Source organism: Orcinus orca, chromosome 10 (assembly GCF_937001465.1).
Source record: "Orcinus orca chromosome 10, mOrcOrc1.1, whole genome shotgun sequence".
Lineage (NCBI taxonomy): Eukaryota > Metazoa > Chordata > Mammalia > Artiodactyla > Delphinidae > Orcinus > Orcinus orca.
The window spans coordinates 95,926,992-95,942,595 of record NC_064568.1 but is presented as its reverse complement, the minus strand read 5'-3'; the positions used below and the strand labels follow the sequence as shown (position 1 = coordinate 95,942,595).

General features: G+C 50.9%; 1 protein-coding gene and 1 long non-coding RNA gene across 15 annotated transcripts in view; one reads left to right on the top strand and one right to left on the bottom strand.

Annotated features, from left to right (window-relative positions):
• Nucleotides 1–15,604, bottom strand: part of LOC125965553 (uncharacterized) — a 943,317-nt gene that overhangs the window by 903,292 nt on the left and 24,421 nt on the right. The window lies entirely within an intron of this gene.
• Nucleotides 1–15,604, top strand: part of PHACTR1 (phosphatase and actin regulator 1) — a 548,258-nt gene that overhangs the window by 527,171 nt on the left and 5,483 nt on the right. For 13 of the 14 annotated variants that reach the window (XM_033434884.2, XM_033434879.2, XM_033434878.2 and 10 more), the window contains 3 exons: nt 4,972–5,027; nt 9,913–9,974; nt 14,453–14,593. In XM_033434884.2, coding sequence (XP_033290775.1) covers nt 4,972–5,027; nt 9,913–9,974; nt 14,453–14,593 — 259 coding nt within the window. Of the gene's footprint in view, nt 1–4,971; nt 5,036–9,912; nt 9,975–14,452; nt 14,594–15,604 lie in introns of those variants that run through there. The other variant, XM_049715613.1, reaches the window with a different exon arrangement.

The following is a 15,604-nucleotide window of genomic DNA, read 5'->3' as shown; positions in this document are numbered from 1 at the left end:
TTCAGGGGGGCAAAAACTGTAACCTCTGAGCAAGGAGAAGAACTTGCAGAGTCAAATGCAACCCACTGGACATCAGTTTGCAATCTCTGACGCGTAGGGTATTATGGTTGTGGTAGACAGAATATCTCCCCCTCCCAAAGACATCCGTGTCCTAATCCCCAAGCCTAGGAGCCTATAACCTTTCATAGCAAAAGGGACTTTGAGGCTGTGGTTAAGAATCTTGAGTTGAACAGATTATCCTGGATTATCTGGGTGGGTCCAGTGTTATCACAAGAACGCTTGCAGTCAGTCCGAGATTGGAAAATACGACACTGCGGGCTTGGAAGAGGCACAGGGAAGGCAGGGCACTTCCGGAAGCTGAAGAAGGCAAGTGAATAGATTCTTCCCTTCCTCCAGAAGGGGTGCAGCTCTGTTGACTCCTTGGTTTTAGCCCACAGACACGCATTCCAAACTTCCGACCTCCAGAACTGTACCATAATAAATTTGTGTTGTTTTAAATCACTATATCTGTGGTACGTTGTTACAGCAGCAATAGGGAACTAGTACAGTGGTTAAGAGTGTTGAGACTGTAGAGCCCGGGTGCCTGGGTTTAAGTCTTGGCTCTGCCCTGTGCTAGTTCTGTGACCCGGGGCAAGGTATGCAACTTCCTGTGCCTCCCTTTTCCCCTTTGTGCAATGGAGATGCTGATAGTACTACCTCCAGGGGCTGACCTGAAGATTAAATGAATTAATATGCGTGCAGTTCTTAGAACCACGCCTGTACTTCTTAGGCATTAAATCAGCATTAGCTTATTCAATTACTCCTATTATTTGCAGAGAAAAAAACATAGGGCTGAGCGGGTCCAATACCTTGTCCAGGTGGGTTCAGGGCAGAGCCAGGAGTGGAACCCAGGTCCCCTAACTCCTGAGCTGTTTTAGCAGTTTGTCATTAAGCCACAATATCATTTTCCTACCGAATCTCATTTTCAAAGTCAAAACAACTAGTTATAATACGTGCCCTTCGGGAGGGCTTAGCTACATTTTATGTCTGTGATTAGCCTGGATGTCCTCAGACCCTTTCGAGAGAAGTGAAACGTGAATAGAAGGCCTCATTTGAAATCATGTGTGTTTAATGATAAGGCTGCCTAGTTAATAGCAGCATTTTCTCTGGTTAGATTTCAGTCACGCATTGTTTTGTCCCCTTCAAACATGTCACATAAGAAGAACAAAAACAGAAAAAGGCCAGAATAGAACCAGGCAACGCCTCTGGTCGTGGGAGCCACGGGCTGCTTAGCACAAGCCAGTGAGGGAACCTTCTGCAGACACTTCAGGGCATAAGATTCCAAAACGCTGCCCACCCCCCACCTTCTGAGATGCAAACTCCACCTTGAATCTGGAGGGCTTCTTCAAAACATACGGCCCCCAAACCCAAGCTTCATGTAAAAACCTGGGTTTTACTAAATGGTCCCAGAAAGGTGGCTGTGCGTCCCTACCAAAGAAACCAGTTTTCTCAGGGAAAATAAATTGAAAGGTGAGGCAGAGCCTCTAAGAAACTCATTCTAAGTGGAGTCAGGAGTTGCATTCCAGACCTATGACACCAGCTTGCCCAGCTGTGTAATCTCAAGTCTCTTCCTACAGTCTGAGAATGCTGTTTTAGAAAGGACAGGAAGACTGCTGAGCCCAAATTTGGAACCTCCAGCATTGTGAATTTCCAGATACCCAGAGGGCCCTTATCAGGGTGGATAAGTAATCCCTTCATGGGATGTTTTGAGAAGAAAATGAAGAATAGACGTGAAAATGTTCTTACAGACTTAAAAACACTTTGGAATACCATTTCCAGCAGTTTCCAGGGTGCTAAGGGGTTTGCAGACAGGTATCTGATCAAAACTCCTTTCTCTGGCATTGAGGCCCATTCCCTGTCTACAGCCTAAGTGGTGATGATATTGGGGAATCACAGAATGAGCTGTCAGTGAGCACTGGGTTTAAAATAGTTACACTTGGCAACTCCGTGGACTTCTTATCTTCACTCTGGGTCTCCAGAGTCCATGGTGTAAACATCTTGCCAACAGTACACGCCAGTTGCCACTGTTTCGGGAGGGGCTGTAGCCTCTGCTGCCGGGACGGCACTCTTTTTTACCCCTTAGTCCCGTCGGAGGACTCAGAGGGGCCTCAAACTCCTTCCACAGTTTTCTCGTCTCACACACACCTCATCCCAATGGGGGAAGCAGAATGCTGAGTAATTAGCTGCAGGATTGTTAAATAATTTTCAAGAGCCTCAGAAACACAAACATCTCTGTGATGCTGAGGCCCGTTGTGTGATCATTCCTGGAACTTTATCTGGGCATGTGGTTCTCTTTTTCTTTTTTTTAAATATAAGTTTCAGGTCTACAGCATTATAATTCAACAGCTGTATACACTGCAACGTGATCACCACCACAAGTCTAGTTACCATCCGTCACCATACAGTGACCCCCTTCACCCATTTCACCCCCCCCCCAGGTCCCCTTCCCCTCTGGTAACCACTGATCTGACCTCTGTGAGTTTGTTTCTGTTTTATTGTGTTTGTTCGTTTCTTTGGGGTTTTTTTAGATTCTAATAGGAGTGAAATCATATGGGATTTGTCTTTCTATGTGTGACTTATTTCACTTAGAATAATACCTTCAAGGTCCATCCATGTTGTTGCAAATGGCGAGATTTCGTTCTTTTTCATGGCTGAGTAATATTCCATTGTGTGTATGTACCACATCTTCTTTATCTATCAGTGGACCCTTAGGTTGCTTCCATATCTTAGCTATTGTATATAATGGTGTAGTGAACATGGAGGTGCAGATATCTTTGCAAATGAGGAGTTTCCTCTTCTTCAGATAAATACCCAGAAGTGGAATAGCTGGGTCCTATGGTAATTCTAGTCTTAATTTTTTGAGGAACCTCCATACTGTTCTCCATAGTGGCTGCACCAGTTTACATTCCCACCAACAGTGCACGAGGGCTCCCTTTCCTCCACATGCTTGCCAACATTTGTTTTGTGTGGTCTCTTTGATGATAGCCATTCTGACGTGTGAAGTGATATCTCATTGTGGTTTTGATTTACGTTTCCCTGGTGATTAGTGATGTTGAGCATCTTTTCATGTGCCTGTTGGCCATCTGTGTGTCTTCTTTGGAAAAATGTCTATTCAGATCCTCTGCCAGTTTCTTTTTGTTGTTGTTGTTTAGCCTTTTTTTTCTTGTAAAGCAACATATTATGTTTATTTATTTATTTAACATCTTTATTGGAGTGTAATTGCTTTACAATGGTGTGTTAGTTTCTGCTTTATAACAAAGTGAATCAGCTATACATATACATATACCCCCATACCTCCTCCCTCTTGTGTCTTCCACCCTCCCTATCCCACCCCTCTAGGTGGTCACAAAGCACTGAGCTGATCTCCCTGTGCCATGCGGCTGCTTCCCACTAGCTATCTATTTTACATCTGGTAGTGTATATATGTCCATGCCACTCTCACTTCGTCCCAGCTTACCCTTCTCCCTCCCCATGTCCTCAAGTCCATTCTCTATGTCTGCGTCTTTATTCCCGTCCTGCCCCTAGGTTCTTCATGACCTTTTTTTTTTTTTAAGATTCCATACATATGTGTTAGCATACGGTATTTGTTTTTCTCTTTCTGACTTACTTCACTCTGTATGACAGACTCTAGGTCCATCCACCTCACTACAAATAACTCAATTTCATTTCCTTTTATGGCTGAGTAATATTCTATTGTATGTATGTGCCACATCTTCTTTATCCATTCATCTGTCTATGGACACTTAGATCCTCTGCCCATTTCTTTCTTTTTTTTTTTTTTTTTTTGTGTTACGCGGGCCTCTCACCGCTGCGGCCTCTCCCATCGCGGAGCACAGGCTCCGGACGCGCAGGCCCAGCGGCCATGGCTCACGGGCCCAGCCGCTCCGTGGCATGCGGGATCCTCCCGGACCAGGGCACGAACCCATGTCCCCTGCACCGGCAGGCGGACTCCCAACCACTGCGCCACCAGGGAAGCCCCTCTGCCCATTTCTTAATCGGGTTGTTTGCTTTTTGTTATTGTTGAGTTGTATTAGCACTTTATATACCTTGTATTTTAACCCCTTATCAGATATGTGGTTTGCAATTATCTTCTTCCATCTGTAGGTTGCCTTTTTGTTTTGATGATAATTTCCTTGGCTGTGCAGAAGCTTTTTAGTATGATGTAGTCACACTTGTTTTTGCTCCTTTCCCTTGCCTTTGGAGTCAGATCCGTCAAAGCATCTCTAAGAACGTGTAGTCTCCTCTTCGGTGCCCTTCCCATTCTCTGGCAACTTCTGCCCCTACCTGGTGCCGCCCATTGTCTGCCCCCGGCCCCTGCTGTTGCACCATAGCAAGTTCACATCTTGGCTGTGATGTTTCACTTGTTGTGGCTAAATTACGTGCCGGCACCAAGTGTCATTTCTGTTCCTGTTCATTTGCCACCTTGTGTCTAATAAGGCTCTGGTGGCGATGGGTGGGGACCAAAAGAGCAGCTATTGTTCTCTGCAGACAGACGTGCTCTCTCCCGTCTCCATGGGGCCGTGAGCCTCTTTGTGTTCTGAGTCTGCACAAACATGGCAAGAGGCAAGCTCTAGCCTCGGGGCCGGGGGGAGAAAAGCAGAGGCCATGCTCCCGAAGTTGGGAGGCCACACGAAAGAAAGGGACTTCTGTGAGAAGAGTCCATGCGCCTGGAGGCCCGGAGGAGCAGGGCTGGGGAGGGGCCGATGGAGGGAGGGGGTTCGGCTCCACGTGACATCACGTCGGTGCCTTTCCTGGGGTTGAAAACGAGGAACTCAGGAGGCATTGGTGGTGAGCGCCAGTCTTTCAGGGCACAGGATGGAACAGGGCCTCCAGCCGCTGACCCTGCCCCATGTATCTGCGACGGCCGGGGAGATTAACGACCCAAGGAGGCTATGATATGGTCCAAAAACTTTTCCTGGATTTCTTCCGCAGGCGACTGAGCCAGAGGCCGACTGCAGAGGAGTTGGAGCAGAGGAACATTTTGAAACGTAAGTGACCGAGCCCGTGGCGAGCGCTGCTGTTTCGTGGTGGCTTTGGTTATTGTTTGATGGCAGGCCACAGGGTTTCTCCTGTGTGCTGGTGTGGAAACGATCGAAACCCTCTCTGGTGGCGGAGGCTTCGCCCTTGTGTGTTCGAACATTTGAGAGAGCATCCCCACAGAGCAGGCAAATTCGAATGCACTTGGTTCGTGAGGACCTCAGGGTCTGCAAGAACCTGCCCTTCAGCGGGCTGCCAAGTCAGAGAAGCTGAAAAGTTTGAGTGAGAGAACTTACTAGTAAGTGAGAGTTGGGGTCACCTTTAAACCCAGATTGGCTGAAAAACTGCAAATATGATACGGATGGCTAAAATAGGGCAAGTAGCCATTTGAAAACGAAGACCAGAAAGTGTGACTTTCCACTGCAGCCAGCTGCTGGGGATAAAATCCCCCCTCCCTCTGAGCATTAAACCTAAAGTCTAAGAGAGCATTTCCAAGGGGAAATCCTTCCTGGCCTCCTCTCAGGCCTCCTCCAACTGGCCGCTGGTATAGCTGCCCAGGCTGTCATTGAAGAAAACTCGCTGTCACTGTGTCTGTGGACAGAAAAGGCCGACGAGCCTCTTGTTTGGTTCAGGACACAGAGATATTTGCCTAAGTACAGAGAGTCCATGTGGTGCTTAAAATACCTATTTTTAAAATGCTGAAAGAAACCAAGCATCTCATGGGCACCAGCCAGTATGCCTCAATTTAGGGGGAGATATGCAGCAATTAAAAACTAAAACCTCTCCGCTTCATCATGCTACACTCTCACCGACACTGCCCTCTAGATGGTCAACAGATATTTTTAGTTTAATTTCAGACCCTTTCTCCCCACACGTCTATCCCTTTCTGATTTGCTCCAGAAAAGAGAAATACATGCTACGCAGAGTTTTACAGAACTTCTGTGCTATGCACGCGCACGCACGCACGCACGCACGCACACACCCACGCCCCGGTCGCGTGAGGCCCCTGCGTGAGTAGCTGGGAATTTCCACTTCGACCAAACGAAAGTGTTCTTGATTTTGCTTTTCTCGCCTTGCTCGTTGTGGCCTTGCGACTGGGTCCGTGCCCAATGGTTTGCTGTTGAATGTCACGGGCGAGGGCTGTGATGGGGGGGCCGGTGTCGTGACCCACAGCACCCGTGCCCCAGGGCACCCACCTGCGTGCCCTGTGCCTCCACCGTCATCCTGCCGCGCTGCTCCGGCTTCGGCCACGCCCTCGCCTCGCAGTGGCCGTTCCTTTCAGCCTTGACCTTCCTCAGTCCTGAGGCCACCTCCCCCATTTCCCAGATCTCTAGGAAGTTCCTAACGAAGGGGGTGCCTTTAAAAATTTCTACGTTTACTTTGCCGTGAAACAGAATTCGAATGCTTTCAGAGGACGTTCCTGGTTGGGGAAGCGTTTGGCCGGCGTGTCTCCCTTTCCGCCCCAACTTGATAGCTGATCCGTTATAAATTGTCTACCTTAGAGAGAAAGAAAAATCAGAAGGTGTCCGTTTGTTCCTAAAGCCAGAAATCTGGTGAACGGGCTTTCTTCTTCTCCTTTTAAACTTCTCCCCCAGATGTGCCTCACACGCATCCGTGGTCCTGCCGAAGGAATCTCTGTACAACTTTCTTACAGGGCCACACGGTACCTGGGGTCCCCAGCCTAACTCTTAAATGTGAAGGGGCTAAAAACGTCTGTGGAATTGTTCAGGTTTCAGAAGACAGCACTCCTCTCGGCGAGGGCACAGGTTTTGGGAAGAGAAGGCAGAGAATCCCCAGCTCACCTGGCTTCCCGAAGGCACCAGCTTCCACGCCTCGTCTGCCCAGATCCATGGGAGGCGGCGGGCAGGCCCCTCGAGTTAGGTTTTTCTCACCCTCCAGAAGGACACTCGGGTCTTAGAGACAGTTACTTGCGTCCAGTGAGCCTGGGGGCTCAGGTTCAGGGGAGCCAGGGGCTTACAAGTTGTTCCCACAGTTCCCTCTCGTTGTTGCCTCTTGCGTGTTTGTCCGTTTGAGCAGTTGCAAATTGAAGGATCACTTGACCACATTCAAACAGGGTCATCATGTCGCAGTTTCAGAACGTTCCGGAAAGGAGCTTATTTTTCCTGTTGGTATTTTTTTTTTTTTCCTCCTGCGTTCTGAAATTTTGTTTTCCGAAATAGCTTTTTCTTTCTCTTTTTAAAATCTTGTGTGATTGTTAAACAAGAAATGTTTCGTGGTATCAGAAGACAACCCTCAAACAGTGTATTCTGAGAATTATCATCTGGGCTGTAAGTCAAGGGATGAACCACATCTCTAAGTGTGCAGGAGAGCGGCCCAGAGCGGTGGCTTAGCTGGGCGGGGGAGCTCTGCAAGCCGACTTCCACCCCAGGCCGCCCGGCCCTGTGGGCAGTACTGGCTCCACTGGGCAGCCAGTGAGACCCTGGGCACATCTGAGCACACAGTGCACTCTCTGATGGTGGCAGCAGGCCGTGACCTCGAGGGCTTTTCCTGGTCTCCCTTCCCACTTGCCCAGTGGGGCTGTCTTGGTCCCCGCTGCCTGAGAATTCATGACCCTGGGTTTGTAAATGGCTTTGAACTAAAGGTATAGATTCCATAGGTGGTAGCTTGGGGCCCCTAGCCCTCAGAGGGACCTCAGGAACACCTGTAGGCGATGAGGGCTCTGTGCTCTGGGCAGGATGTCGACCTTCACAGCTCAGGAGGGGGCCTGTAGGAGGAGGCAGCTCCGAGTGGAGTCTGAGGCCAGTAACCAGTGAGGAGGAGAGGGCTGGCCCTGAGCAAAATGGGATGGGCGGGAGGCAGCGTAGCCAAGCAAAAGGAGCTGGACTGTTTGTCTGTCTGTTAGCCATGGAGTGTGTGGCCAGCCGCTCAACCCCCCTGGACCTTCCTATCCTCATTTCCAAACCACGAGCAGTAGCCTAGGTGGTCTCGTGGGCCCCTCCTGGCCCTGATATGGCTACAAGTCTGTACATTTCAACCCAGTGCCCTCGAGCTGCCCCCCGGGCGCTCACCATCCACTCTAGACCTTTCCTTCCGTCCTCCCTCCCACCTGCAAATGCAGCTCTTGGGGGCTTCCCTTCTTCTGGGGCTGGCAGTCTGCCTCCCAGTTTCTCTCTGATACATTAGTTCATACTAAGATAGTGATGGCTGACTAGTTGAACAGGTTTCTATCCAAGAGAAATTCTCATTTTTAAAAGGAACCCTGGGGCGGGGTGGGGGGAGGAGGACCTTTCAATTCAAAGGAAGGAGCTCTCGCGTGGGGTTTGGGGCAGCGGGGACCCCTGGGGACTTTGGCCCACGGCAGGATGTGGCCATTTCTGGAGCTGCCAAGGTCCAAGATCCTGGTCACCACAGGCAGTCACGCTGGCCAAACCGTGCCCCCGGGGGTATCGCTCAAGGACGTGAGTTGTGCTCTGAGCCACCGCCCGTTCCTTCTGGCGGGAGGTGTTGCCACCTGCCGTGTGAGTTAGCTGAGGCTGTGGTTGCTGCCATCAGGCTGGCAGGAGGGGCGAGGGCACCCCGCTTCTAGGCACAAGGGGATCCGTGTTTTAAAGCCCTGTCCTGTACTGAGACCACTCAAGGGTGAGTGCGCACTGCGCGGCAAGTTAATGGAGTTATGGAACCATAATTTCCAACGGTGACTTCAAAATGAGGGAACAAGGGCCCTTTTGATGCAGCCGGTGCAAAATCAAGTGGCAGTGGTGGTCTCTCTCTGATGCCACCCTCAGTGCAGTAGACAGGAAGCAGAGGCATGGGAGCCAGGCTGAGGTTCGTGGTTTTTCTTCAAGTTAGACAGTATTATGCTGCGATCCGTGCTTCCATCGCAAGGCCTGGGAGGAAAGTGAGGTACCCAAGGTCACTGCGTTACTTAGATACTCCCGCGTTCTGTGTCCTCCGAATCTCTGCTCCCTTCGGCGCTTTACACACCTGATGCTAAGTCACCCCACATGTTGAGCTGAGAAGGTTTAAGCTCTGGTGTCTCCTCTCCTAAGACGCTCCTTAGAAGTCTAAATGTAGGCAGTTGTATCCCACACTGTGGCCTCACACGTGCTCTGTGGACTTCTTGGAAGATTCAAAGAATTCATGGAATCAGGGCTTGTGAAAGGTGAGCGTTTTGAAATTCCAGCCTTGCGTTTGGCATCAGCCGTGCCTCGTTTTGTTTCTGTGGCAGGTGGCAGGCGCCCCCGCGGGGCCCGACTTCTGTTCCATCCACGCAGGGCACCGGGCACCAGGGCCACATCACAGCGAGTCCCCTTCGGTCGCTGTGAGGCTTGAGGCAGAGCTGCGTGAGGCCCAGGTCTTGTCCAAAGAAGGGAGGCTTACCTCTCCCCGGGTGCCTGTGTCACTGCAGACAGTACCCCACTCTTTCAGGACCTACCTCCTTGCCTCGTAGCCCCTCCTCTTGGCCCAGCGTTTCGGCCTGCAGACTTGAAACCCCGTGTGACATAAAACAAGATAAGGTCAACCCACTCACCACCCATTTGAAACAGTACAGGCAGTTTGGGAAGTGTCCCCACAAGCAGAAAGGGTGGCCAGGGTAGGGGACGGGAACTCTCTCCTCCTTTTCAAACTGAGCTGCTTGGGGCTTCCCTGGTGGCGCAGTGGTTGAGAGTCCGCCTGCCGATGCAGGGGACACGGGTTCGTGCCCCGTCCGGGAAGATCCCACATGCCGCGGAGCAGCTGGGCCCGTGAGCCATGGCCGCTGAGCCTGCGCGTCCGGAGCCTGTGCTCCGCAACGGGAGAGGCCACAACAGTGAAAGGCCCGCGTACCGCAAAAAAAAAAAAAAAAACTGAGCTGCTTGGCCTAGAACCTGCAGAGCTTGCACCTTTGTGCGACACTGCTGCCAAAATCTAAAGCGTCTTAAATGTTTCTTTCAGCTCGGAATGAACAAGAGGAACAAGAGGAGAAACGGGAGATCAAGAGGAGATTAACTCGGAAGGTGAGACGATTCTCCATGCTGAGCTGGGGCGGGACAGGGGGCCACCCTCCCCTGCTGTGCCCTGTGTTGGCCTTGCAGCTGCCCGGCCCATTGGAAGTGACATTAATGGTTCCATTCCTTGGGTGTCAGGGCATGCGGCTCTCTGGACTCTCCAGGACCTCTCCAGGGGCCAGTGGTCCACTCAGCTTCATGACCCTCAGTCCTTTTGGCTGGTGACACTGGCCTACCCCCAAGCAACTTGATGTCAGGTGCATTCTATCTGCAGGTACAGTGAATATTTTGTTTTTAAAAATTCACTGTAACTCCATGAGGCAACTGGAAATTCATTATCAAAATCACAAGTTCTGATGTATCAGTTATTTGCTATGACCCTGGGAAAGTGCGAGTTTTCCTTGTCTCCGCTGGTACTCTTCCTGACAGTTACCTAAGAACTATTTGAGTTTATTATGCTAAATCCGATTTGAATTACTGAATTAGGAAAATGCCAAAAGTATTGATAAATCTAATGAAGATGTTTGAAAAGCACTTAGATAAAAGTCAGAAAGCTAGAATTTTTATATGTTTTTAACCCCCAAAGTAGATGGCTTGGCAATGTCATGGAGACCCAAGTGGATCTAATTCTACGAGTGGCCTCTTTGATAATAAACTCTTATTTGAGGCTCCTCTTGGAGGATGTTGACAGCTTTAATTAATGACACAGAAGGTGTACTACTATATTCTGTCTGACTAGAGTGTTTTTCATCAGCCTCCTACGGTGACCATCTTGAGAGAAAGATACTCAAAGCTTAGAGACAGTTAAGAGACCCATTAAAATTAATTTTCTAAAGGTTTGTTAATGGATTTTTCTCCCTAGAAATATTATGCAAAGGAAGAAATTCAGAGATCCTGAAATATCGTACCGATTATTCAGGTGATGATTTGTGTTTCTCCACACGCTCTTGCCCTTAGAGCATCCCAAACATACGGTGACAAGCCAGACACCATCCCAATTAAAGGGAGTAGGATAAGCAAGGGCCTGACAAGCCACTGACGGGCTGGTGTCCCCTGGTGGGAAACTCGAACAAGAGCTAAGGGCCCTCACTTCATCCAGGTGCCCTCACTCCAGTCAAGGTCTGACTCTTACATCCTTAAGACCACCCAGCCTTTGGACGCAGGGCATCCCTTTTCCTGAGACTGAGTAGTGAGGGGGACCAGGGGAGATGCATTATTCTAAGTGTGTCTTTGAAATGATGAGGTTATCAAAGGGAGACTGCTGATGACCCCTCGTTTCTGATAGAGAAAGGTCTAGACATTCAGAAAAAATGTTTAATCAGATTTTCATAAAGTTCATTGGACTTGATTGCTGGGACCCCAAAATTCTCCTAAACTGTAGGGTTTCTTGCTAAAAACTAGTAATAGGGAAAGATCTGGACATGCACCTAATTCTCATCTCTTTAAAAAGAGCATTCGATTTTGCAAGGGAAAGCTTGACTAATTGCATAGTTTGGCAGGACGGGGCGAGAGAAGAGGGTCTCCTCCCACACCCATCTGCCCTGGGAGGGGTAATGCTAGGGGTGGGGTTTCTGCAGGTCCTCAAGTCTATCGATAACTGCCTCTTCCTCCCCCTGGTTACCTCTCTTTCCTTCTCCCAGGAAAACTGCCTTGTAATTTCAGCATTTGCCTCCCCTGGGACTGGCTTGGGGAGTTAGAAATAATGAGCCTGAGTGAAGGGATAAACTGTTTATGAGGGAGAGACCAGAAGCAGCGTTCACATCTGGTTTTGTGAACAGAGATGTGGAGCGTGCCAGCAGGTAGGGAATCCATATCGCCTCCTGGCTCTGGGCACGTTCTGTTCCTCGGGAGCCTGTATCACACCAAGACCAGAAGCCAGTGGTGGGGGATGCTTTTCACTCAGCCCGAGGATTTCCTCAGTATCATTCTATTTAAGACACTGAGAAAAATAAAACACAGTAGCAGATGCTGAGAGCCACAGACCAGGCATTTTCTTCAGCCAAATTGAGACTAACCTAAAATTTCCATGCTTTATCTTGGGATAAATGCCTGCTTCCCACTTCCAAAAACTCGCTAGCTGACTGGCTGGATGGATGAATGGGAAGAAGTATTGGAGGGAGGATGGCTGGAAGGGAGGAAGGAAAGGAGGGAAGGAATGTACCTGGGTCAGGTTGTATTAATAGTGGAATTGGGGTCTCAACGTACCCTTTTGTTGAGTAATTGGTTGCAAACGATATTATTGCTGCCATAGATGGAAACATAACGCTACCAACCTCTGCACCCCACCCCTTCTTCCAGCCCAGCATCCGCAGAAAACCAACTTTGGCTGCAAAGATAATTTCCTTAGTGTCCAGGCAAGGAAGTTGGGTTCACGCACCCCAAGGGCTAGAGCCATCCAGGAGCCAAAGGCACCTCTCCTGAGCCCCGTGTGGCCAGAGGTGTGAGCCCTGGCTCACAGCAGAGTCCGGGCAGTGGTTCTCCCGGCAGGAGAACTCGGCGTCCTCCTCACTCACTCCCTGGTGGCACTTGGGCCCGGTCTCTTACTGATCTGGAGAGGTCGTGTCCAATCCCCACCAGATTCAGGCATGAATTCAGCCCCTCACCTTCAGAGCCAGCCTCTAGGTTTCTGTTCACTCCAGACTCTACATAGACAGGCTATTAATAGAATCCACATCATGACTGTGAGAAATTGAAATTAGAAATTCCGACTTTAACAACCTTTCTCCTGTCATGGCATACTGAGAAAATAGTACTGTTTGTCTAACACCCCAGGGCGAGCTGGTAAGTCCTTAGAAACACAAACTGGGGCTTGGAGTAGAAGTCTTCATGCCTTGTGGTATTACGGTAAATGCCTACGTACTCTAATGACAGTACAGAGCGCCCTGCACTCACATCTTGGAGTCAGGATAGGCCACCAGTTTTGTTTACAGCACCCCTAACCATAGAGCATGGGAAACCTCTGGTTTCCTGTGACGGGTCACAGCTGATGCCAAAATGCCCTGTCCCGGGAAAACCAGGGCCACCTCGGGACAGACTGCAGCCACTCTGAGCGGGGGAGCTACACAGCATCTAGACAGGTGACCAGTGCCACAGCCCAGTAGGCCTCTGAGCCCCAGGTTTTTCCTCCCTTGGCCAAGGGGGACCCGCAGGCTGCTTTGGTCCTGTCCGGAGCCTCGCAGTAGCTGTCACCGTTCTGCTCGGCACCAGCCAGGCAGTCATCTAATGATGCTCTTCCATCGTAGGCCGGTTGGTGGCAAGCTGGGACACTCTGGCACCAGCCAAGGTGTACGGCAGCTGCGTGATATACAGTCAAAACAGCCGGGGTGGTTTGGATTCACTTGCGTGTGTTTGTTTTGTAGGCCTTTGTGGTAAGATTCTATTTGACTGCATCTTCTGTGGATAGAATTAAATACAGTCTAGGGCTTAGAGAAAAATTGCTTTTAACTAACATCGGTTGAACATGAATTGACAGCATCCTAAAGAGAGAGCAACTGTGTTGCTCCAGAAGAAATAAATCTGGTGACAGGAAGAGATAATAGAAATGTCAGCCTTATGTTGTTAAAGTACAAAGGAAGGATGCTAGCGGGTAACACTGGGAGATGGTTGAATAATTCACTTGTTTCCTTCCTTCACCACAGACCTATCCAAAGGGCCGGTCCGAGTCTTCTTTGGCATCAACGCGGGCTAGCTCTGCCTTTGTGGACTCGCCTTTCATTTGAGCTATTGAGGGGTAGGGTCTCCCTGACCTCATAAATCAACATACTCTCATTCCTGCACACCCCGGAGTTTGCATACCGTTTGCACATACACTTTCTTTGTGTCTAAGACACATACCCAGAAAGTATTACAAACCCATCTTGCAGAGAGCACTAAATTTAACACACAGATGTGGATTCACAAATCGAGAATATAAAACTGTTGTGTGTTGGGCTTCCCTGGTGGCGCAGTGGTTGAGAGTCCGCCTGCCGATGCAGGGGACACGGCTTCGTGCCCCCGTCCGGGAAGATCCCATATGCCGCAGAGCGGCTGGGCCCGTGAGCCATGGCCGCTGAGCCTGCGCGTCCGGAGCCTGTGCTCCGCAATGGGAGAGGCCACAACAGTGAGAGGCCCGCGTACCGCAAAAAAAAAAAAAAACTGTTGTGTAAGGTTTCTGTCACCTGATGGGAAAGGTAGGACAGACATGGGAAGACCCACACCCATGCACAGACACCCCGCGTGTACAGACCGAGACGCTGCAGTGTTATTAAGAGACAGCCTGGCTGTCCGGCTGAATAGGCCTGGAGGCAGCTCAGGAGTTAGTAAACTCCCTCACAGAGCCCTGGAGAAGTCCAGGAATCAGGAGCCCTGTGTCCCCTGGGCCCTGCCCCTCACGTGTGTGTGATGCATCAGCTGCCTCTCTGGACCTCGCCTTCCCACCTATAAATTCACGGATGGACCAAGTCATCTAAACGTCATAGGCTGACCACATCCATCTCTCCGTCCCGCAGCTCAGCCAGAGGCCCACAGTGGAAGAGCTGAGAGAACGGAAGATCCTCATCCGCTTCAGCGATTACGTGGAGGTGGCCGATGCTCAGGACTATGACCGCAGGGCCGACAAGCCCTGGACCCGCCTCACCGCTGCCGACAAAGTAAGAGGGGCGGGGAGGGGGCGGGGCCACACGGCCAGCCGGGTGCTGGGTCTCCAGCTTGCCGCCCGGAGACTGCGTGGAGCTTGGGCGCAGAGCCAGGGTGCCTGGGTCGGTACTGGGGGCTGAGTGGCCGCCGGGCAGGCTGCGGTGCTGCTCCCGGCACCTTTCCCCAAGGGCTCCAGACAGCGTGCAGAGAGGGCGCTGAGCTGGTCCTCCCCTGCTCTGGAGAAGGCTCAAGACAGATGCCTTTCATCCATACACGTATCTAAGGGGACCTCTGCTTGGGGATCCTTTGTGATTCTTATCCAGGCACCACGAGGAACTGGAGGGTAAGGGCCTTTAAAAAAAAAAGTGTAAGACAATAACGCTGTGCAGTGTGCAAGTGACAGTAAGGGGACTTGGGTACACCGGGGACCTTCTCCTAGAGTCCTGCCTTTGCCCCATCCCTTCCCGGGGCAGGTGGCTTCCTCACCGGCCATGCAGGAGGTCACCCGGAGCCTGGCCTCTGGCTGGAGTGTGAGCCCAGGGAAGCCGCTGCACTTGGGAGGGGGAGAGGGGGAGGGAACTGACTCGGCCAGAGGCACCTCCCAGAAACCGTCCCCCTCCCCCCGCCCCACCCGGGCAGGCCAGCCCCCAGGTCCTGAGGAGTGGAAACCTCACCTCTCCTCTCTAGGAATCATGGTGAGCAGCCCCAAGAACCGGCACCCCTCACCTCGGGCAGGAGACAGGCCCCTCCGTCCCACCCCGGGCAGTTGTGTCAGATAGATGTGACCTCGCTCTGTTGTTCACACTCTCACTGCAGCGTGCTCGCTGACCAAGGCTGAGGGAACTGGCAAACGTCAAGGGAAGGTACCAGCTAGAATCCTAAGCAGCTGTGAGGGAGCCTATCCAGTTCCTCCGGGGCTGCTGGGAAGCAGTGCCCACACCTCCCACCCACCCCCCCCAAGCCAGGCACTTTAACCGAGTGCCTTCCTTCCTTGGGAGGAGCCATTCTGATCCTATGTAAAGACT